Source organism: Hyperolius riggenbachi, chromosome 8 (genome assembly GCF_040937935.1).
Source record: "Hyperolius riggenbachi isolate aHypRig1 chromosome 8, aHypRig1.pri, whole genome shotgun sequence".
Lineage (NCBI taxonomy): Eukaryota > Metazoa > Chordata > Amphibia > Anura > Hyperoliidae > Hyperolius > Hyperolius riggenbachi.
In genome coordinates, this window is record NC_090653.1 from 34989777 (window position 1) to 35012222 (window position 22446).

A 22446-nucleotide genomic window follows, 5' to 3' on the forward strand; every position below is an offset into this window, starting at 1 on the left:
ACCTGTCATGGAGACGGAGATGTGGAGGAGGCTGATTGACAAACCTCAGGTAAACAGACAGCTAGCTACAAGCAGATTGTCGCTAGCCCGGCGATACTTTCAGGGGGGCACAGCAGACCCCGGGGGGACTAGCGGGGCAATATATAGACACAGAGGCAGGTCATTGTGCACATGACATGCCTCTGGGTCCTATTAAGATTGAAATTTTCCACCTCGGGTTCTCTTTAATGAGTAGACTAGATGGGTGTTGTGTATGGAGATGGCTGATGATGCAGGAAACTCTGATGTTTGCATACATGTAAAAGTGAAGTCTGGACGTACCAAGGAGGATGTCACCCTTTTTTTATAGAATAGGAGGACACTGTATTATTTTTGGATTAGAGGTTTGGGTAGCTCCAGGGTACATTCCCTCCTATAAGAACCAGCTCTCAGGTTCAGTAAGCGTCATTCTTGGAAGGTGGCTTCCTGAGCTAGAGGAAGTCCCTGATCTAATCAGCTGACTCATATAGTTTCACGGCCACAAATGAGACCTTATACAGGGGGTAATTTTTTTTTTCCGGTTTTATCTCTTTTTATTTGTACAAGTAAATGTCTTGTGTGTCTTTGTCGTTTTTACGTTTTGTTTTTGTAAATATTATTTTTGTATTCTTTCTACCTTTGTTCCACCTTTTTGGAATATTACATCTTTATTTAATAAGTTAGTCTTTTGTGTACTAAGCTGAGTATTGTGTTACAGATCAGTGCCGTATTGTATGCTTGGTTGTTTCATTGCTACTCGTGTGAGATTGCATTGTGTGTGTGGTGTTCCCATGGTTTTGGCCTAAAGCCCGCAACTGAACCAAGATACGTGACGCCAGCCTGAGTGTGTGCAGCTCGACAACAGTGCATGAAATTCCAGGAATTGCCATAAACAGGGATAGATCTCCTTTCGGGCTGGTTCAGACGGACGCTTGCGGAGCGTTTACCGCAAGCGTTTGGAACGTCGCGGTAAACGCTCCCATTCAAGTGAATGGGAGCGTTTACACCGAGCTTTTACACGCTTTTACCTGAACGCGGCGTTCGGGTCCTGATTTTCGCGAGCGTTCGGGCTGCCCCTGGAAGCAACATGTAGCTTCCAGGGAGCGGCCAACCGCGACGGCTAATGTTCCCCTAGGGGAAAAAAAACCGCGACCGCATCAGAACGCGACCGAAGGCTACTGAAAGCCTGATCGCGTAGCTGCCGCAACGCCCCCAGATGCGACGCCACGCAGACGTCCGTCTGAACCAGCCCTTACATGCAAGAATCTGTGTGTGTATGGTGTCTGGCAGATTCATTTGCACATGACTGCTAGTGGTGGCTGAATCTTGCAAAGGGAGGCTGCAGGTGACTTCCTTGTTTTATCTTAAAAAAGGCTTCTCCTCCTCTCGATTTGGTTGAAAACTGTCAGGACCTGTCTCTATAGGCTAGCCTGGGGGGTTCCTGACAACGCCTCTCCTGTATCTGCTGATAAAGCAGTTATTATATGCTGAGGAATAACAGCAGATTTGGCTCCGGCTGATTCATTTCATGTATGAAGAATGTGAAAGCGAAAATGAATTTCTGATGCTCATCTCTTCTCTCTGTGTGTTTCAGGCTCTGGTGGTGCTGCTGCTAGTATCTATGCTCCAGCTCCCAGTAAGTCGCATTACAACATGTGCTTCTCCTCTGCAGGGTCATTACTACCTGTGTTGTTACAATGTAACTCCGCCTTCCATGATACATTTACAGTAAACTCATAAATTGTCTTAAAGAAAATCTATACTAAGAAAAACGTCACATGGGGGGTACTCACCTCAGGAGGGGAAAGCCTCCGGATCCTATCGAGGCTTCCCCCGTCCTCCTGCGTCCCACGAGGGTCCCGCTGTGCCCCTCCGAACGTTGGCGATGTAAATATTTACCTTCCCGGCTCCAGCGCAGACGCAGTAGTGGCGCTGCGCTCCGAGGTAGGCGGAAATACCCGATCTCAGTCGGGTCCATTCTACTGCGCAGGCGCAAGTCTCCGTCTCCTGCGCAGTAGAACGGACCCGCCTGAGATTGGTTATTACCGCCTACTTCGGAGCCGAAAGCCGAAACAGCGCCCCCGCTGGAGCCTGGAAAGGTAAATATTGAACAGGCTGACGGATCTGTCGGGCCGGCTTTGAAAGGCTGCAGCGAGACCCCCGTGGGACAGAGGAGGACAGGGGAAGCCTCATTAGGATCCGGAGGCTTCCACCTCCCGAGGTGAGTACCCCCAGGGGAAATTTTCTTTGTTACAGTGTCTCTTTAACAGTATTCATTACATAAGTAGTATTTTTAGAACTGTAACAGGTCTGGAAGCGTCAAACATTACTGAGTACATATTTAAGATACAAAGTTTCTGTACCTTGGAGAATAAACACAGACAGAGGGAGCCCAGATGGTGTAGTATGTTAGGCAGGGTAGACATAAGGGAAGAAATTAAGAATGGTACTTACAAAATCTGGCTCATGTGGCTGAAAAGGACAGGACATCTGTGACTTCTGCTTCCTGGACGTGATACTCATATTCTGAGCTGCTGTTAGTAATGCGGCACCTTGAACTTTCACTGCTCTCCCATGGGTCCCCATGCATGTGCTTGTGCATTTCCAATAGCTCCAAAGATAGCACTTGGAAGGGAACATGTGTTTCCTTAGCCAATCTGTGCCTGTTTTATTTATTTATTTATTTGCTAATGATCATTGTTACAGCCAGCAACAGTGATATTATCCACTTACCGCAATTGGATGTAAGACTAATGTCCACTTTTCCTACCTCTGCCCATGCAAGGATGCCAGTCTCACCGCTGTGGTGGTTTTGCCACCACTGTGCACGAATCTGAGTATGTACACACAATGACCCGTGTGCTCATGATCTCCTGGGTCCTCTTGTGTGTGACACGTGTACACGCATGCTCCTGACAACTCTCAAAGCAGCACTGATTGGTGCAAAGGAACATATGTTCCCTGAGCCAATCTGCATTTCCTTTGTGCATGTTGCTGCCACAGCCAGTAACCGTAATTGTTAAATTGTGGAAATGGCCGCTTGCTGTGATCCTCTTCTTCAGGGGCACACTCCCTTACTTATATAAGCACAGTCATACTGCGCAGGCATGGCCTACACAATAGCGCAAAGCAATGCAGGAGCAGCTTTGTGCTACTGCACAGGCACAGGTCATATTTGCACCTGCACAGTATGGCCACGCTCATACACAGATGGGAGCGCGGCCACTAGAACATATTTGCCAAGCTCTTGTTGAATATACCTAATTGGTCCCAGCACTAAATCCGCTATACAAGCAAAGAATAGTGCTGAGATAAGTAGTGCAAAAAAGCCATAGGCACACATTAAGAATAAGGGATTGCTGTGCATCCAGTTTATCAAATAAGGTATATGTGACCTCATTTTAATTGAAAGTGTAGAATACATTTTGATGTGTCTAACAGCTTTGATCCATGTCACATAAAAAAAAAGGTAGGGACAAACTCAATCCATCATTCAAAAAAATTTCAATCGCATTCTAAATGCCCAGCTAGCTGTCAAACGAATCATATGTAGTTTCATTTTATTTGTGATCAGTAGTACAGTAGATTTTGGGGTGTTTGAGGGCTATGCCATGTGAATCAAAAGCAATACAATTTTTATTTTTATATACTCTGTTCCAAAGTAAAACAAACTAGCCGACCCGCGTCGTAGCATACGCCGCATCTTCTATCTATCTAATAGAGTACGTGCCTCAACCTTGAAGCAAGAAGAATAAAGGTGGGTACACACATCAGATAAAAGTCTTTGGAAAATCAAAGATCACAGACCAATCTTACCACCCTTCATGTAGTATGAGAGCCATACCTACACAGTCTATTCTATTGAGCTGAACGCCCCATCAGGTAGAAATCTTTGCAAGATGCTGCACACAGAGATGCTGTACAGACACAAAAGATCAGTATCTGCAAAAGATCAGTTCCTGCAAAAGATCAGTACCTACAAAATACATTCATAGTCTATATCTGCAGATCTCATACACACCTTGTTTAACGGACAATCATCTGCAGATCAGATCAACCAGGATGGATCTTTGGATCTGCAGATGATTGTCTGATCTGCAGATGAATGTCCGTCAAACAAGGTGTGTATTATGCTGGGCATACATGGTACATTTTCTACCGTGTAATCGAGCGCTTTCTTATTTTCCACTCGTTTCTTCTTTTGTCCTGCTCGCCGGTATCGAGCGTAGAATCGATCCGGCGGGGAATCGGACACGTCGGAAATTATCAATCGAGCCATCAGCGGCTCGATTACATGGTAGAAAACATACCGTGTATGCCCAGCATGAGATCTGCAGATATCATAGACTATGAATGCATTTTGCAGAAACTGATTTTTTGCAGGAACAGATCTTTTGCAGATACTGATCTGTTGCATGTGTACAGCATCTTTGTGTGCAGCATCTTGCAAAAAAATGTATCTGATGGGGAGTTCAGCTCAATAGAATAGACTGTGTAGGTATGGCTCTCATACTACATGAAAGGGGGTAACATTGGTCTGTGATCTTTCATTTTCCAAAGACTTTTATCTGATGTGTGTACCCACCTTTAGGCTTTCTATTAGAAAATGTATGCGTGCTCAAACACCAAGTTTAACCCTAGCAAGTCTGGCTTTCCAAATCTGGCCTAATTGGCTATTAATGAGGCAATGCTCATGCAAATATGCATTTGCTTTCGCATGCCAAACTATGCAGGGTCAAAAAACCAATACTGCAAAGCGGTCGCCCTGCGGGAATAAGTTCATGCTACATTAGCACTATCCAGGAGCGCCACGGGGAGGATTCCCAATGCCCCCCTTTTTATACAACCGGGGGGACCGCAGGGTCCCAGGCTCTCTCACTGCCTGGGAACCACAGTGGCACCCCGGAGGGGGAGGCTGGGTGGCGCAGCCGACCCCCCCCAAGTGTGGCCAGCGCCAGGGAGAGCCGTCCGCACCCACCTCCCAATATTAAAAACAGGGGTACTTATCCGTTAGCCGGGCGCATCCGGCAGGTGGCGACAAAACTCCACCAGAGTTACATCTTTCCCTACTATCCATGTCGGCCTGGAGGGGGAATAGTAATTAGCGCCACCTGCTGGATGCGCCCGGCTAACGGATGAGTACCAAAACAGGCACTTACCTTAACGTCCATTGCGTTCTGCTACATGCGCATTAATTTTCTCATGGAAAGCATTTTTTGCAGTTTGTATCCTTTGGAGGCAGGTGGTGGATGGCTTGCTCTGGTGGTGTGAGCCCTGGAGTGAGTAGTCTGCGCCTGTCCTACCCCCCCCCCCCCTCTGGAGTGTTGTATGTGAGCCAGCCCTGAGCTCTAAAGCTTGGGGTGACCCATGCTTCACTCCTTTCTCATGTGGTGCCCCCAAGTTAATGCGCATGTAGCAGAACGCAATGGACGTTAAGGTAAGTGCCTGTTTCTAATATTGGGAGGTGGGTGCAGACGGCTCTCCCGCCACTGGCCACGCTTGGGGGGGGGGTCGCCTGCACCACCTAGCCTCCCCCTCCGGGATGCCGCTGTGGTTCCCAGGCAGTGAGAGAGCCTGGGACCCGCGGTCCCCCCGGTTGTATAAAAAGGGGGCATTGGGAATCCTCCCTGTGGTGCTCCTGGATAGTGCTAATGTAGCATGTAGCAGTTTCGCATCGAAAATCCCATTTTCGTTTTTGGCGAATTTTCGCGAAAATCTTCAGAAATATTTGCGTTTTCGACCAGCATCGAAAATTCATTGTATGCGGATGCTTATGCCCTTATGCGGAAAAATGTCCACAATAATCCGCATGGAAATTCAGTCTATGCGGAAGTTTATACGGAAAAATGTCCGCAATGATGCGCAAGAAACTTCTCTGAATGCGGACGCTAATGCCCTTATGCGGAAAATGTCAGCAATAATACGCAAGTAACGCGAAAATGACTGGCTTTAGGCGAAAATTAACGCGAAAAAATTAGATGGAAAATTTGCTTGTCAAAACGAAATTAGGCGAAAATTCGGTAAAAATTTGTCGAAACAAATTTTTGCATTTTCGCTCATCACTGGCATGTAGCAGGGCGACCGCTTTGCGGTATTAGTTTTTTGACCCTGCATAGTTGGCATGCAAAAGCAAATTTGCATTAGCATTGCCTCATGAATAGCCAATTAGGCCAGATTTGCAAAGCCAGACTTGCTAGGGTAGGCCTCTTTACCACGGACAGTTGATAGGCAGTAAAATGCCTCTCAAACTCTTACAACTGCTCACTGCTGCCTGGTAACTGCTCGCTGCTGCCTGGTAACTGCTCGCTGCTGCCTGGTAACTGCTCGCTGCTGCCTGGTAACTGCTCTCTGCTGCCTGGTAACTGCTCTCTGCTGCCTGGTAACTGCTCTCTGCTGCCTGGTAACTGCTCGCTGCTGCCTGGTAACTGCTCGCTGCTGCCTGGTAACTGCTCGCTGCTGCCTGGTAACTGCTCGCTGCTGCCTGGTAACTGCTCGCTGCTGCCTGGTAACTGCTCGCTGCTGCCTGGTAACTGCTCGCTGCTGCCTGGTAACTGCTCGCTGCTGCCTGGTAACTGCTCGCTGCTGCCTGGTAACTGCTTGCTGAGCACACAGCTCAACAGTCCGTGGAAAAGAGGCCTTAAACTTGGTAATTGAGCACGCATAAATTTTCTCATGCAAAGTACTTCTTCTTCTTGCTCCAAGGTTGAGGCACTTAAGGCTCATACACACATCAGACTATGGTCTTTGGAAAATGAAAGATCACAGACCAATCTTACCACCCTTCATCTAGTATGAGAGCCATACCTACACAGTCTATTCTATGGAGCTGAACTCCCCATCAGAAAAAAATCTTTGCAAGATGCTGCACACACAGATGCTGTACGGACACAAAAGATCAGTATCTGCAAAAGATCTGTTCCTGCCAAAAATCCATTCCTGCAAATTGCAATGATAGTCTATGAGATCTGCAGATCATCATACACACATGATTTAACTGACATTCATCTGCAGATCAAGCAATCATCTGCAGTTCTGAAAATCCATCCTGGTGGATCTGATCTAGAGATGAATGTCAGTTAAATCATGTGTGTATGATGATCTGCAGATCTCATAGACTATCATTGCAATTTGCAGGAATGGATTTTTGGCAGGAACAGATCTTTTGCAGATGCTGATCTTTTGCGTCTGTACAGCACCTGTGTGTGCAGCATCTTGCAAAGATTTTTTTCTGATGTGGAGTTCAGCTCCATAGAAAAGACTGTGTAGAGTATGGCTCTCATACTACATGAAGGGTGGTAAGATTGGTCTGTGATCTTTCATTTTCAAAAGACTATGGTCTGATGTGTGTATGTGGCCTTAGTCTATTATATATATAGAAGATAGATTGAGATACTGTTAAAGAGAAAATGTCCTTAAAGTATATTACAGTTATTTTTTGCAAATGAGGGTTTGCGATGATGGAGTACTATGATGAAACAAAAAGTACAATATTGTCACCATACAATTGCACTAGGAGCATAATTTAAATGTTCTGGTAACCAGGCAAGGTGAGGGGTTTTATGTACCATAGCACTGCTTATTTTAAAATAATAATGCATGAAAATAGAGAAATAATTTATTTTTTCATTTTTTTCCATATATTCCCCTTTACAATGCATAGAAATTAAAGTCGTTACTAAAAGAAAATATCCACAAAAAAGCCTAATTTGTTCCCAAAAAGCAGTACAGACTTCCTGTTTTATACAGGAAGTCGGGTCAGTCAGTAGAGCGAGAAGTGCCCGCGCTGGAACGCACGGAAGGTATGTTTGCCTGCCGCTGCCCGCCGCTCCGCTCCACTTATTTCACTATTGAAGCTGGAGGTGAAGCACAGAGGGGAAAGCCCGAGGTGAGGGAGGGGGGGGACCTTCCCCCCTCCCCGCCGACTGTGGCCATAGCTTTCCCCTCATGGTGCGACCCCTCCAGCCCCCCAAAACAGCCACGAGCGGGCCCGGGGGGGGGCGCATGGGCTGCATCCCCTATTGTTACGCGCCTGGTCGTCGGTGAGTTGGGGAGAGCTGGATGAATGCTCTCTCTGCTGTCGCAAAACACCTTGGTGGCGTTAAATACTATTCCCTCTCTCCGAGATGTCGCAACTCAGAGGGAGGTGTAATTCGGGGTCTGGCAGCTGCTGGAGGCCCGAATTACCCTTACACACTTCGTAAAGCATTACATTGCTGCTATGGGAGGCGTGGTTTCAGCACCTGGCGGGGAGCTCCTTGCGCCAAAACCACCAGCTTCATGCTGCTGGCAGTTCTGATTGATGTTTCAAAATTTAGCAGTAGCAGGAAATAGAAAGCAACATACGGTAATACGTGCCTTGTTTTCTATTAGGACAGATTTATATTAGAGTATATTCAGAACTACAGGTGCACTAATATGGCTGCAATTATCTCTTTACAGACAAAGAAGAGAATCCCTCCACCTCCTCAGATTCTCAGCAGAGCTCAGCATGAGCTGTAATGTAAGTGCCGGAGTCCCATCATCACCCGCCTGCTCTCTGCTCCTCTATTCCTGTTACAGGAGTATCACTCAGGAAGAGTATATCTCTGATATGTAACATTCCTGCCAGGATTCAGATATGGCATCATTATTATTATGTGTTATACTATCTTGGCTTGGATCAGAGCAGCTTCTAGGTCAAGTAGCAATGGTGGAAGAAGACCTGTCTCCAAATCCCACCCCTGAGCAAGACTAGGTGTGGCTATACAGGAAGTTAAGCAGTGTGTGTAGTGCAGAGGTGGGCAAACTTGGATCTCTTGGCAGCCTATGCAAAATTATGGTGCTCCAAATAGTGTCACAGCTTTCCTCAGACCCCTAATTTGCCACACTGTTCTGTTACACCTGTGCTTTCCATAGTGTGTCTGAGCTTCATATAATGTTATGCCCTCTTTTCTGTAATATCACTGATGAACCCTTCTGCCCATGGGCGTTACAACCCCCCTGTGACCCCTGCCATCGCAGGGGGGTCCAGAGGCTTTGTCTTTGTCAGCAGTGATCATTCGTTCATCAAACACTTTGGCTTTGGGAACACGTGTTCCCATTTACATATCTGTACACTGCCATGTGACATGGGGTGTGTGCGTGTGCGAGCAATGCATGTCGCATGGAAACACACAGAGTCAAGTATTTACATCCCTGGGAGTTAGAGTGAAGTTTTCAGAGATGTAGATACTCATCCTGCAGGATGGTAACTACAGTAGGTAAAACATGACCCACTAACGCCACACCGGAGTTGGGATTTTAGTTATTACTAGGCATAAGCCCACCTGTTTAAAACGGGTACTAGGGTTCATCCGCTGCCCATGCCGCAAGCATCGCTCCCCGTCTCGAGCGCACATGGCTGCACTCCCCCTGCCGCATGCACGGCTGCGCTCCCCTTGCACCCGTCCTCCTGCTCTCCAACTTCCGCCTGCGCCTGCGTGCCACACATGCGCAGTAGCGTAAACGCATGGAGACAGGGACAGGAGAGGATGCAGGGACACAGGGACAGGAGAGGATGCAGGGACACAGGGGCAGGAGAAGATGCAGGGACACAGGGACAGGAGAGGATGCAGGGACACAGGGACAGGAGAGGATGCAGGGACAGGAGAGGATACAGGGACAGGAGAGGATGCAGGGACACAGGGACAGGAGAGGATGCAGGGACAGGAGAGGATGCAGGGACAGGAGAGGATGCAGGGACACAGGGACAGGAGAGGATGCAGGGACAGGAGAGGATGCAGGGACACAGGGACAGGAGAGGATGCAGGGACACAGGGACAGGAGAGGATGCAGGGACAGGAGAGGATGCAGGGAAAGGAGAGGATGCAGGGACGCAGGGACAGGAGAGGATGCAGGGACACAGGGACAGGAGAGGATGCATGGACACAGGGACAGGAGAGGATGCAGGGACAGGAGAGGATGCAGGGACACAAGGACAGGAGAGGATGCAGGGACACAGGGACAGGAGAGGATGCAGGGACACAGGGACAGGAGAGGATGCAGGGAGAGGATGCAGGGACAGGAGAGGATGCAGGGACGCAGGGACAGGAGAGGATGCAGGGACACAGGGACAGGAGAGGATGCAGGGACACAGGGACAGGAGAGGATGCAGGGACACAGGGACAGGAGAGGATGCAGGGACAGGAGAGGATGCAGGGACAGGAGAGGATGCAGGGACAGGAGAGGATGCATGGAGGCAGGGACAGAAGAGGATGCAGAGACACAGGGACAGGAGAGGATGCAGGGACAGGAGAGGATGCAGGGACACAGGGACAGGAGAGGATGCAGGGACACAGGGACAGGAGAGGATGCAAGGACAGGAGAGGATGCAGGGACAGGAGAGGATGCAGGGACAGGAGAGGATGCAGGGACACAGGGACAGGAGAGGATGCATGGAGGCAGGGACAGGAGAGGATGCAGGGACACAGGGACAGGAGAGGATGCAGGGACGCAGGGACAGGAGAGGATGCGGGGACGCAGGGACAGGAGAGGATGCGGGGACGCAGGGACAGGAGAGGATGCGGGGACGCAGGGACAGGAGAGGATGCAGGGACACAGGGACAGGAGAGGATGCAGGGACAGGAGAGGATGCAGGGACAGGAGAGGATGCAGGGACAGGAGAGGATGCAGGGACAGGAGAGGATGCATGGAGGCAGGGACAGGAGAGGATGCAGAGACACAGGGACAGGAGAGGATGCAGGGACAGGAGAGGATGCAGGGACACAGGGACAGGAGAGGATGCAGGGACACAGGGACAGGAGAGGATGCAAGGACAGGAGAGGATGCAGGGACAGGAGAGGATGCAGGGACAGGAGAGGATGCAGGGACAGGAGAGGATGCATGGAGGCAGGGACAGGAGAGGATGCAGGGACACAGGGACAGGAGAGGATGCAGGGACGCAGGAACAGGAGAGGATGCAGGGACGCAGGGACAGGAGAGGATGCAGGGACGCAGGGACAGGAGAGGATGCAGGGACGCAGGGACAGGAGAGGATGCAGGGACACAGGGACAGGAGAGGATGCAGGGACAGGAGTGGATGCAGGGACACAGGGAGAGGAGAGGATGCAGGGACACAGGGACAGGAGAGGATGCAGGGACACAGGGAGAGGAGAGGATGCAGGGACAGGAGAGGATGCAGGGACACAGGGACAGGAGAGAATGCAGGGACACAGGGATAGGAGAGGAGAGGATGCAGGGACAGGAGAGGATGCAGGGACACAGGGATAGGAGAGGATGCAGGGACAGGAGAGGATGCAGGGACAGGAGAGGATGCAGGGACACAGGGACAGGAGAGGATGCAGGGACAGGAGAGGATGCAGGGACACAGGGATTTTATTATAGATCATTATTATTGATTTATGTAGTGCCAGCGTCTTCCATAAAGATGTACAACAGCATATGGGGTATAACAATGCAAAATAAACAATCCAACAATTAATACAAGACACTGGTGGAGCACAGTTGATGCAGTGAACAAATCAACTACATCTTTTTACACAGGGGTGGTGAATGATATGAACACACATTACACAGCATTGTGAGACAAAAGGGGAAGAGGGTCCTGGCCAAAAAGCCTTACAGTCTAAAGGGTTAAAGAGGAACTCCAGTGAAAATAATGCAATAAAAAAGTGCTTGATTTTTCCAATAATTATGTATAAATGATTTAGTCAGTGTTTGCCCATTGTAAAATCTTTTAAATCCCTGTGTGATGAATAGCGGAAAAGCCGCCGCTTGTTCTGACAGTAAGGCGGCTGATTCCGCGTCTGATGCGGCGGTTTGTCCGCGTCAGCATGCGGCTGGAACTGATGGTACACGTGGAAAGAGTGGCGTGGGGGCCGCCGCGTGTTCTGACAGTGAGGCGGCGGATTCCGCGTCCAGTGCGGTGGTTTCCCCGCAGCAACATGCGTCTGGTTTAGCTGGACCTAGTAGTGCACACAGATGGAGAGCTACGCGCGCGCGCTGCAAGACAGGCTCTTTATACCAATAGGAGGAAGATCAGCTGATCAGGGCGGTCAGCTGATGCCTGCTCAGCGAGTGATTGGTTGATGGGAGCTGGGCGGCGCTGTGGGGTGCTTTACTATATATATCTCTTGCCGCTCAGTTGCTGGTTGTCTGGCGTTGCGAATGCTTATGTGTTAGCACTCAGACCTTAGTCAGATCCTTCAGTGTGGTGGAACCAGGTGGACCTGGGAATCCATACTTAGCCAGTTACTGTATATCATCTGTGTTATTCTCTAGCATAGTTCCAGGGTGTTGAGATCAAGGCCCTCACACCCCAGACTAGGGATACTGTATATCATCTCTGTTATTCTCTAGCATAGTTCCAGGGTGTTGAGATCAGGGCCCTCACACCCCAGACTAGGGATACTGTATATCATCTGTGTTATTCTCTAGCATAGTTCCAGGGTGTTGAGATCAAGGCCCTCACACCCCAGACTAGGAATACTGTATGTCATCTGTGTTATTCTCTAGCATAGTTCCAGGGTGTTGAGATCAAGGCCCTCACACCCCAGACTAGGGATACTGTATATCATCTGTGTATTCTCTAGCATAGTTCCAGGGTGTTGAGATCACGGCCCTCACACCCCAGACTAGGAAGACTGTATATCTGTTATGACTTGTTACTTCCCTGACTACGCTACTGCTTTCTGATTCGGTACCTTTGCACATCTGATCTCCTGTTACCGACCCAGCCTGTCCCTGGTTACCGAATCAGCCTATTGTCTCTGTACCTTATCTGCCCGTGTGTTACCGACCCGGCCTGTCCGACCTTCCTGGCTGTTGCTCACCCCTTGGGGTACCCAGCCCCTTGCAGGGTCCCCTGTCTCTCAGAAGGGGCCTTCCTGCAAACCTGTCAAGGACTCACCCTCCTGGAGTCCTTGGCTGCAGTAGAGTCTCACTCTACTTATTGGACCACCTGCTACCCCGGTGGTCCAAAGATACTGTTGCACCAAAACACTCACACACTCAGGTGTCTAGAGGTTAGACATATCTGATTATTGGCGATTCCGCAGATCCTCAATAATCAGGTATATCTGTATTCTTGGGGATACTGCGGATCGCCAAGGATCAGATTCTCTCTGGTTGCTGACACCTATCGTTACAGAGCGCCAGACCAAAACAATATGGACGCACTTAGCACTCGTCTGGACACACTCACCACTTCGGTGGAAAATCTCATCAGAGTGATGGACGGTCAGCAGGCCCAGATCTCTGCCTTATCTGGGTCACTACAAGTCCTTCAGACGACTGTCAATTCAGTGCGATCCCCTCCAGTCACAGACTTGCGAATGTCTGTACCTGAAAAGTTTTCTGGCCATAGATCTGACTTTCAGAATTTTAAGAATCGGGTGATATCATATTTTGAGCTGAGGCCTAATTTGTCAGGGACAGAGGCACAGAGAATCACGTTTATTAAGACTTTACTCTCAGGTAGAGTGACCAGACGTCCCGGATTGCCCGGGACACGTCCCGGATTCGGGGTCCGCTGTCCCAGGCTTAATGAGGTCCCGGGAAACGTCCCGCTTTGAGCAGCGGGACGTCCCGGCCTCGGGACTCTGGCCACTCTCTCCTCAATGAACTGGCAGAGGCGTCTATAGACGCCGTGCCAGTTCATTGCCCGCAGCCCCGCTCCAGCCTCCTCTTCCGGTGTCTGTTTCCGACACCAGCAGGCGAGCAAGGCTACGGCAAGATGGCTGCCGGAGCCCTGTACTGGAGACCTATTTGTGTCACTAGTACAGGGCTTCGGGCGCCATCTTGCCGTAGCCCTGTCAGCGCGGGAGACCAGAGCAGGAGGAACAAGACGGTCCCGGGACGGAGCAGCGCGCCAGAGGCCGGACACTTCTGCCAGGTGAGTAAATGCTTTCTTTCCAGGTGAAATGTTTGCCCGCATTGTTTCTTTTCCAGGTGAAATGTTTGCCCGCATTGTTTCTTTTCCAGGTGAAATGTTTGCCCGCATTGTTTCTTTTCCAGGTGAAATGTTTGCCCGCATTGTTTCTTTTCTGGCGAAATGTTTGCCCGCAGTGCGTTTCTTTTCTGGCGAAATGTTTGCCCGCATTGTTTCTTTTCCAGGTGAAATGTTTGCCCGCATTGTTTCTTTTCTGGCGAAATGTTTGGCCGCAGTGCGTTTCTTTTCTGGTGAAATGTTTGCCCGCAGTGCGTTTCTTTTCTGGTGAAATGTTTGGCCGCATTGCGTTTCTTTTCTGGTGAAATGTTTGGCCGCAGTGCGTTTCTTTTCTGGTGAAATGTTTGGCCGCAGTGCGTTTCTTTTCTGGTGAAATGTTTGCCCGCAGTGCGTTTCTTTTCTGGTGAAATGTTTGCCCGCATTGCGTTTCTTTTCTGGTGAAATGTTTGCCCGCATTGCGTTTATTTTGTACCGACATGTTGCCCGCATTGCGTTTATTTTTAACTGACATGTTTGCCCGCATTGCGTTTATTGTCTGGTGAAATGTTTGCCCGCATTGCGTTTATTTTGTACTGACATGTTGCCCGCATTGCGTTTATTGTCTGGTGAAATGTTTGCCCGCATTGCGTTTATTTTGTACTGACATGTTGCCCGCATTGCGTTTATTTTCTGGTGAAATGTTTGCCTGCATTGTGTTTATTTTTTGGTGAAATGTTTGCCCACATTGCGTTTATTTTGTACTGACATGTTTGCCCGCATTGCATTTATTTTATACTGACATGTTGCCTATTGCGTTTATTTTCTGGTGTCCGGGGTAACTGTTACTGCATTTATTATTTAATGGTCATAGATGGCTATGTTTGCTGCTTTGTGGTTACGGTATACTATTAGCATCACACAGTTTCTGCACACCCATGATACAAAGTCTCGTTTGTCCACATCATGGCGTAAACACTGCTTTTTTTATGCCTCGCTGTTACATCATTACGTTAGCTCCGCCCATACAATGTCATGGCCACGCCCATTTTTTCGGCGCGGCGCGCTGTGCGCGCCGCAGCCCCCCTCCCCCAGTCTTCACCACTGCGCGCTCCTCACTCCTTCCCACTTTTCGCCGCGGCGCGCTGAGCGCGCCGCCCCCCCCCCCCCCCCCCCCACGCCCCCCTCCCCGTCCCAGGTTGGACCCACAAAAATATGGTCACTCTATCTCAGGGGATGCTCAAACCTGGGCATATAATTTACCCACAGGGCATGAGGCACTTAGGTCAGTTGAAGAATTCTTCAAGTCCATGGCCATAATTTATGATGACTCGGACATTGCGTCTACCTCAGAACGGAAACTAAAAACCAAGGCAGGGATCCAGTGGAGGTATATGCAGCCGAGTTCAGGAAATGGTCAGTGTCGGCTAGGTGGGGGGCTTTTGCACTACTGGATTGTTTCTTATCAGGGTTATCAGACGCAGTTTCTGGACTGATGTTGGGATACCCTGAACCTAAAACACTTGAAGAAGCAATCTCTCTGGCAGTACGTGTTGATCGTCGGTTATGATACCAAAAGCAAACCCGTGGTAGGGACAGGGTTAGATATGTCTCTTATGCCACTACTCCACCTGCCTCACCGCCACCTGAGCCAATGCAAATTGGTCACTCCAAGTTAACTTGTTCAGAGAGGAATCGTAGGAAAACTGAGCAGTTTTGTCTATACTGTGCAGAGGAGGGGCATATGGTGCGAAATTGTCCCAAGAAGTCGGGAAACGCTGCCGCCTAGGTGTAGTCAGAGGTAATACCCTGGGCGCGCAGTCTTTACCTCTACATAACGATCGTCTGCTACTCCCTTGTTCGGTCACATGGGAGGATCAGACTGCTTCCACGGAAGCATTTATTGATTCTGGTTCAGCAGCTAATTTTATCGATTACGAGTTTGCTAAGAAATTGGGTATACACATGCTTCCTTTGAATCAACCAATCTTGGTCACTGCGGTAGATGACTCTCCTCTGCAGAGTAAACACCCCTTGTCCCAGACTCCTAATGTGCATCTTACTGTTGGGGTATTACATGGGGAGAGTCTGCAATTTCTGGTCTTGCATATGGCAACCTCTACCGTCATTCTTGGCATACCCTGGTTACAAATCCACTCACCTCAGATAGACTGGGTTTCAGGTCAGCTAACGAGCTGGTCGTCCCATTGTAATCATCATTGTTTAGTGAAAGTAACCATGGGTAATACCAACATTCAGGTTGAAGGTGTGCCGAAACAATACGCAGAATTCGCAGATGTCTTTTGCCCAAAGTCTGCAGACAAACTTCCCCCTCATCGGGCCTTTGATTGTCCTATCGATCTGAGGTCTGGTTGTATGCCGCCCAGAGGTCATCTTTATAATCTTTCTGGGCCAGAGAAACTAGCTATGCAGGAATACATCAGGGAAAACTTGGCGAAAGGGTTCATACGTCCCTCTCGGTCACCAGCAGGGGCAGGGGTTTTTTTTGTCAAGAAAAAGGACGGAGGCCTCCGCCCTTGTATTGATTACAGAGGACTGAATAAGATCACTATAAAAAAACGCTACCCTTTACCATTGATTGACGATCTGTTCACACAGGTGACCAACGCCAAGATTTTCTCCAAGCTAGATCTCAGGGGTGCATACAATCTGGTTCGCATCAGAGATGGCGACGAATGGAAGACTGCCTTTAACACACCCGACGGGCATTACGAATACCTGGTGATGCCCTTCGGGTTGTGTAATGTGTCCCGCCGTCTTCCAGGAGTTAATTAATGAGGTGTTCAGGGAAGTGCTGGGAAAATTTGTTCTCGTTTACTTGGACGATATATTGATCTTTTCGTCCAATCTTGCTGAACATCGCAAGCATGTCAGATGGGTATTAAAGAGGTTACAACAGAATCAGCTGTATGCCAATCTAGAGAAGTGCCTCTTCGAGGTAGAGTCAGTAGCCTTTCTGGGTTACATCATCTCCACTTCTGGTCTCTCGATGGACCCAGGGAAGGTTTCTGCTGTCCTGGAGTGGCCTCAGCCCGTGGGGTTGAAGGCACTCCAGAGGTTCCTGGGGTTTGCCAATTACTACAGAAGGTTTATTAAGGGCTACTCTACCATCATCTCTCCTCTCACCAGTCTTACCAAGAAAGGGGCCGATACTCATCATTGGTCACCTGAGGCTCATACGGCCTTCTCGACTTTAAAGAAACTGTTTTGTTCTGCCCCAATACTGAGGCATGTTGATGTAGCCTTTCCTTTCATCGTGGAGGTTGATGCCTCAGAGGTGGGGGTAGGAGCGGTGTTGTCACAGAGGTCAGGATTGCAGGGTAAGCTACACCCATGTGCTTATTTTTCTCGCAGATTTTCACCTGCCGAGAAAAATTATGACATCGGCAACCGGGAGCTCCTGGCCATCAAATTAGCTTTTGAGGAATGGCGACACTGGCTGGAGGGTGCAGAACATACTATCACAGTTTACACAGAACACAAGAATTTGGAGTATATCGAGGGGGCTAAGAGACTCAGCCCTCGCCAGGCCCGGTGGTCCCTGTTTTTTGCAAGATTTAGATTTATAATCACATATACTCCCGGAAGTAAAAATATCAAGGCCGATGCGCTCTCTAGGTGTTTTGAGCCCGAGTCAGTGCAGCCCGCTGCTCCTGAGACTATCCTGCCTCCAAAGGTAGTCCTGGCCGCCACTGAGACTTGGAGAGATTGGTCGACCACTTTGAGTCCTTACCAACAGGATGTTCCAGAGGGGAAGCCAGAGGGGGTCATGTTTGTGCCACTGCCTTTCCGTTTACAAATTCTGCAGTTTTTCCATTCTCACAAGAATGCCGGTCATCCTGGAGCCACCAGAACTCAGGATTTACTGGCTAGATGTGCCTGGTGGCCTAGTTTGGCTTCTGATTGTAAAGAATTTGTAAGAGAGTGCACGATCTGTGCAAGGAATAGCCCTCTCGTCAGGCCCCCGTGGGCACATTACAGTCCTTGCCAGTCCCCAGTGAACCCTGGACTCATATTTCCATGGATTTTGTGGGTGAACTCCCTCGGTCTGAAGGCAAGTCGGTCATCTGGGTGGTAGTAGATCGTTTCAGTAAGATGGCACACTTTGTCCCTCTGAAAGGACTCCCCTCGGCCCAGGAATTGGCTGATCTCTTCATCCAGCACATCTTCCGGCTGCATGGCATTCTGGAAAATGTAGTGTCAGATCGGGGAGTCCAATTTGTTTCTAGATTTTGGAGGGCCTTTTGCCATCAATTGGACATGGAACTCGCTTTTTCATCAGGCTACCATCCTCAGACCGACGGCCAGACCGAGAGAGTTAACCAATCTCTGGAACAATTTCTCAGGTGCTATGTTGCTGATGCACAAACTGATTGAGTGAAGTTTTTGCCATTCGCAGAGTTTGCGCACAACAATCTGAAGAGCTCTTCTTCTGGGTATTCCCCGTTCCAAGTGGTGTCAGGTAGATCACCAAAGTTTGCTCCCCTGCCAGTTGTGTCAACTCCATTTCCAGCCCTGGAGGACTGGCAGAGGGCCCTGAAAGAGATTTGGGGAATGGTTAAAAGGAACCTAGGGAAAGCTTTCCAAACCCAGAAGAAGCAGGCAGATAAACATCGGTCCATAGAATGGAGATTCTCCCCAGGAGATCTGGTGTGGGTTCCACTCGTCATTTGGCCTTGAAACAATTGTCACCCAAGCTAGGTCCTAAATTCATAGGACCATTTCCAGTGGCCAAGAAGATCAATAATGTCACATATGCTGTCGATCTCCCAGCCAGTATGAAAGGTGTGAGATCATTCCATGTGTCCCTGTTGAAACCAGCTGTACAGGTAGACTCCTCCCCCCCCCCCCCCCCCCATGTGTTGGTGGATGACTAACCAGAGTATGAGATTGAAAAGATTCTGGATTCTCGCCTGGTGCAGAATTCCGTACAATATCTGGTCCACTGGAAGGGATATGGCATAGAAGAGAGATCCGGGGTGCCAGATTGCCGCATGCATGCGGAGGATTTGAAGAAAGAGTTCCATAGCTTACATCCTGGGAAGCCGGGTGGAAAGTGTCTGGAGTCCACTCCTCGGGGGGGGGGTACTGTGATGAATAGCGGAAAAGCCGCCGCTTGTTCTGACAGTAAGGCGGCTGATTCCGCGTCTGATGCGGCGGTTTGTCCGCGTCAGCATGCGGCTGGAACTGATGGTACACGTGGAAAGAGTGGCGTGGGGATCGCCACGTGTTCTGACAGCAAGGCGGCGGATTCCGCGTCCAGTGCGTCGGTTTCCCCGCAGCAACATGCGTCTGGTTTAGCTGGACCTAGTAGTGCACACAGATGGAGAGCTGCGCGCGCGCTGTAAGACAGGCTCTTTATACCAATAGGAGGAAGATCAGCTGATCAGGGCGGTCAGCTGACCCCTGCTCAGCAAGTGATTGGTTGATGGGACCTGGGCGGCGCTGTGGGGCGCTTTACTATATATATCTCTTGCTGTTCAGTTGCTGGTTGTCTGGCGTTGCGAATACTTACGTGTTAGCACTCAGACCTTAGTCAGATCCTTCAGTGTGGTGGAACCAGGTGGACCTGGGAATCCATACTTAGCCAGTTACTGTATATCATCTGTGTTATTCTCTAGCATAGTTCCAGGGTGTTGAGATCAAGGCCCTCACACCCCAGACTAGGCATACTGTATATCATCTGTGTTATTCTCTAGCATAGTTCCAGGGTGTTGAGATCAAGGCCCTCACACCCCAGACTAGGGATACTGTATATCATCTGTGTATTCTCTAGCATAGTTCCAGGGTGTTGAGATCACGGCCCTCACACCCCAGACTAGGAAGACTGTATATCTGTTATGACTTGTTACTTCCCTGACTACGCTACTGCTTTCTGATTCGGTACCTTTGCACATCTGATCTCCTGTTACTGACCCAGCCTGTCCCTGGTTACCGAATCAGCCTATTGTCTCTGTACCTTATCTGCCCGTGTGTTACCGACCCGGCCTGTCCGACCTTCCTGGCTGTTGCTCACCCCTTGGGGTGTCCAGCCCCTTGCAGGGTCCCCTGTCTCTCAGAAGGGGCCTTGTCAAGGACTCACCCTCCTGGAGTCCTTGGCTGCAGTAGAGTCTCACTCTACTTATTGGACCACCTGCTACCCCGGTGGTCCAAAGATACTGTTGCACCAAAACATTCACACACTCAGGTGTCTAGAGGTTAGACATATCTGATTATTGGCGATTCCGCAGATCCTCAATCAGGTATATCTGTATTCTTGGGGATACTGCGGATCGCCAAGGATCAGATTCTCTCTGGTTGCTGACACCTATCGTTACACCCTGATTTACATTCTGACATTTATTACATGGTGACATTTTTACTGTTGGCAGGTGATGTAGCTGCTGCATGGTTTTTTGGCAGTTGGAAACAGCTGTAAACAGCTATTTCCCACAATGCAGCAAGGTTCACAGACAGGAAACTGCCAGGACCATGGTCCTCAGAGTTTCTTGTGGGAGGGGTTTCACCACAATATCAGCCATACAGCACCCCCTGATGGTCTGTTTGTGAAAAGGAACAGATTTCTCATATAAAAGGGGGTATCAGCTACTGATTGGGATAACGTTCAATTCTTGGTCGGAGTTTCTCTTTAAGTGATAGAACAGTCGGTAAAGGGAAGCTGTGTATAAGATGGTAGCAATGGTGGTCAGTGGCTGAAGTGTCCTAGGTAGGAGACTATGTTTGCCTGAAGAGGTGAGTTGTCAGATTACACCTTAAAAGAATAAGTGTGGGTGAGAGCGGGGATGGAAATAAGTTGATTTAGATAGGAAGGAGCTAGGTGGAGAGCTTTGTAGGTGAGAGTAAGGATTTTAAATTGTATCCTTTGTGTAGTTGGCAGCCAGTGAAGGGACTGACAGAGTGGGATTGGGTTGGAGAAGCGGGAGGAGTGGTGGATGAGTTGTGCAGCAGAGTCAGTAGTCTTGAAATAATGAGGGTATGCACCAGAAGTTTTGTAGTGTCCTGTGTGAGAAAAGGCAAATATGGGAGATGTTTTTTAGGTGGAGGCGACAAGAGGAGGATAGTTTTTCAATGTGTGGTTTGAATGAGAGACTTGAGTCCAGTATTACACCTAGGCAGCAAGCCTGAGGGACAGGTGTTAAAGAAGTGCTATCAACAGAAATAGTGATGTCAGACAGGGGCATTGAATTGTGAGGTGGGAAGATTACCATTTCAGTCTTGTTCGTATTGCATTTTAGAAAATGGGAGAACATGAAGGAGGCGATTGCATAGAGACATTCAGGGACACGAGCTGCTAAAGTATCCAAGTCAGGTGCTGAAATGTAGATCTGGGTATTGTCAGCATATAGGTACTATAGGAAACCAAAGGAACTGCTGAGCTGGCCAAGACCATATGTGTAGATGGAGAAAAGGAGAGGACCGAGGGCAGAGCCTTGGGGAACTCCAACAGTGAGAGCACATGGAGAGGAGGTGGTGTCAGAGCGGGCAACTCTGAATGTCCTGTCTGAGAGCTATGATGAAAGCCAGGAGAGAGCAGTTTGTTTCGTTAACAGGCAAGATGACATTTCTGACAAGCTGGCATTGAGTGTTCTGTGTCTTTTATCAGCCTTAAAGCGGAATATAACCCTGCATTTCAACTTTGTTCTAAAACATTATTTACAGTATATTATATGCAACCAGCATCTTTTTTTTACTAGACCAGCATTGGAAGGGTTACACAGGGCTTTAAAGTTCTTGGAGATTTCTGCAGACGCATCCGAAGCTGACATAGATACATTTTGTTTACATAAATGTATCTAAGTGTTGAATGTGACTCACTCTCTCTGACTGAGAAGAGCTGGAGGACAGCCAAAGAGTGTGTAACATTTCTCAATAGATACATATAACTAAATAGAATGTAACAATCTGAACTTCTGCATATCTCTCCACGGAACTTTAAACCTCCCTTCCAATGCTGGTCTAGTAAAAAAATGCTTTTTGCATATAATATGCTGTAAATAATATTTTAGAGCAAAGTTGAAATGCAGGGTTATATTCCGCTTTATTATGTAATTCCTGAAGCCACAGAGAAGTGATGAGATTTATAGCCTGTGTATAAAATAATGGAATGACAACACAGCCATAAATGGTGACAATTCTCTCTCTCTCTCTCCAGCCTGAAGATGATGATGTGTGAAGATCAGACAAGAAGGAAACTGGATCCCATTCAGCCTCTTTTGCAGCATTTACTCCTAATTCACAACTATACAATTCAGCCGTTCCTCTTTAATGGGATCATTAGGACTCTGGTTGGGGGATTTATGTTAAGAGTTTTAGAAAAAAATGCAAAACTTTTTCCTTTTTTTGTGATCTCTCTACAGTTGAATAATTTAATCTTTATATAACTTTAGTCTGAACTTCATCATATATTATGCAGTGTGTGTCTGGGGAACATGGCTGGCTGACTGTTTTCTAAGGAAATATTTTAGTGTAGTGTAACTGCTGATCATTGTGTAACTGCTGATCGTCAT

General features: G+C 48.6%; 1 protein-coding gene across 1 annotated transcript in view; it reads left to right on the forward strand.

The window, feature by feature from the left end:
* Positions 1 to 22181, forward strand: part of LOC137528714 (class I histocompatibility antigen, F10 alpha chain-like) — a 157411-nt gene extending 135230 nt beyond the window's left edge. The window contains exons 7-9 of the mRNA XM_068250224.1: positions 1613 to 1654; positions 8458 to 8518; positions 22092 to 22181. Of these exons, the coding sequence (XP_068106325.1) occupies positions 1613 to 1654; positions 8458 to 8510 (95 nt within the window). The 3' untranslated portion in view covers positions 8511 to 8518; positions 22092 to 22181. The remainder of the gene's footprint in view (positions 1 to 1612; positions 1655 to 8457; positions 8519 to 22091) is intronic.
* Positions 22182 to 22446: the final 265 nt, after the last annotated feature.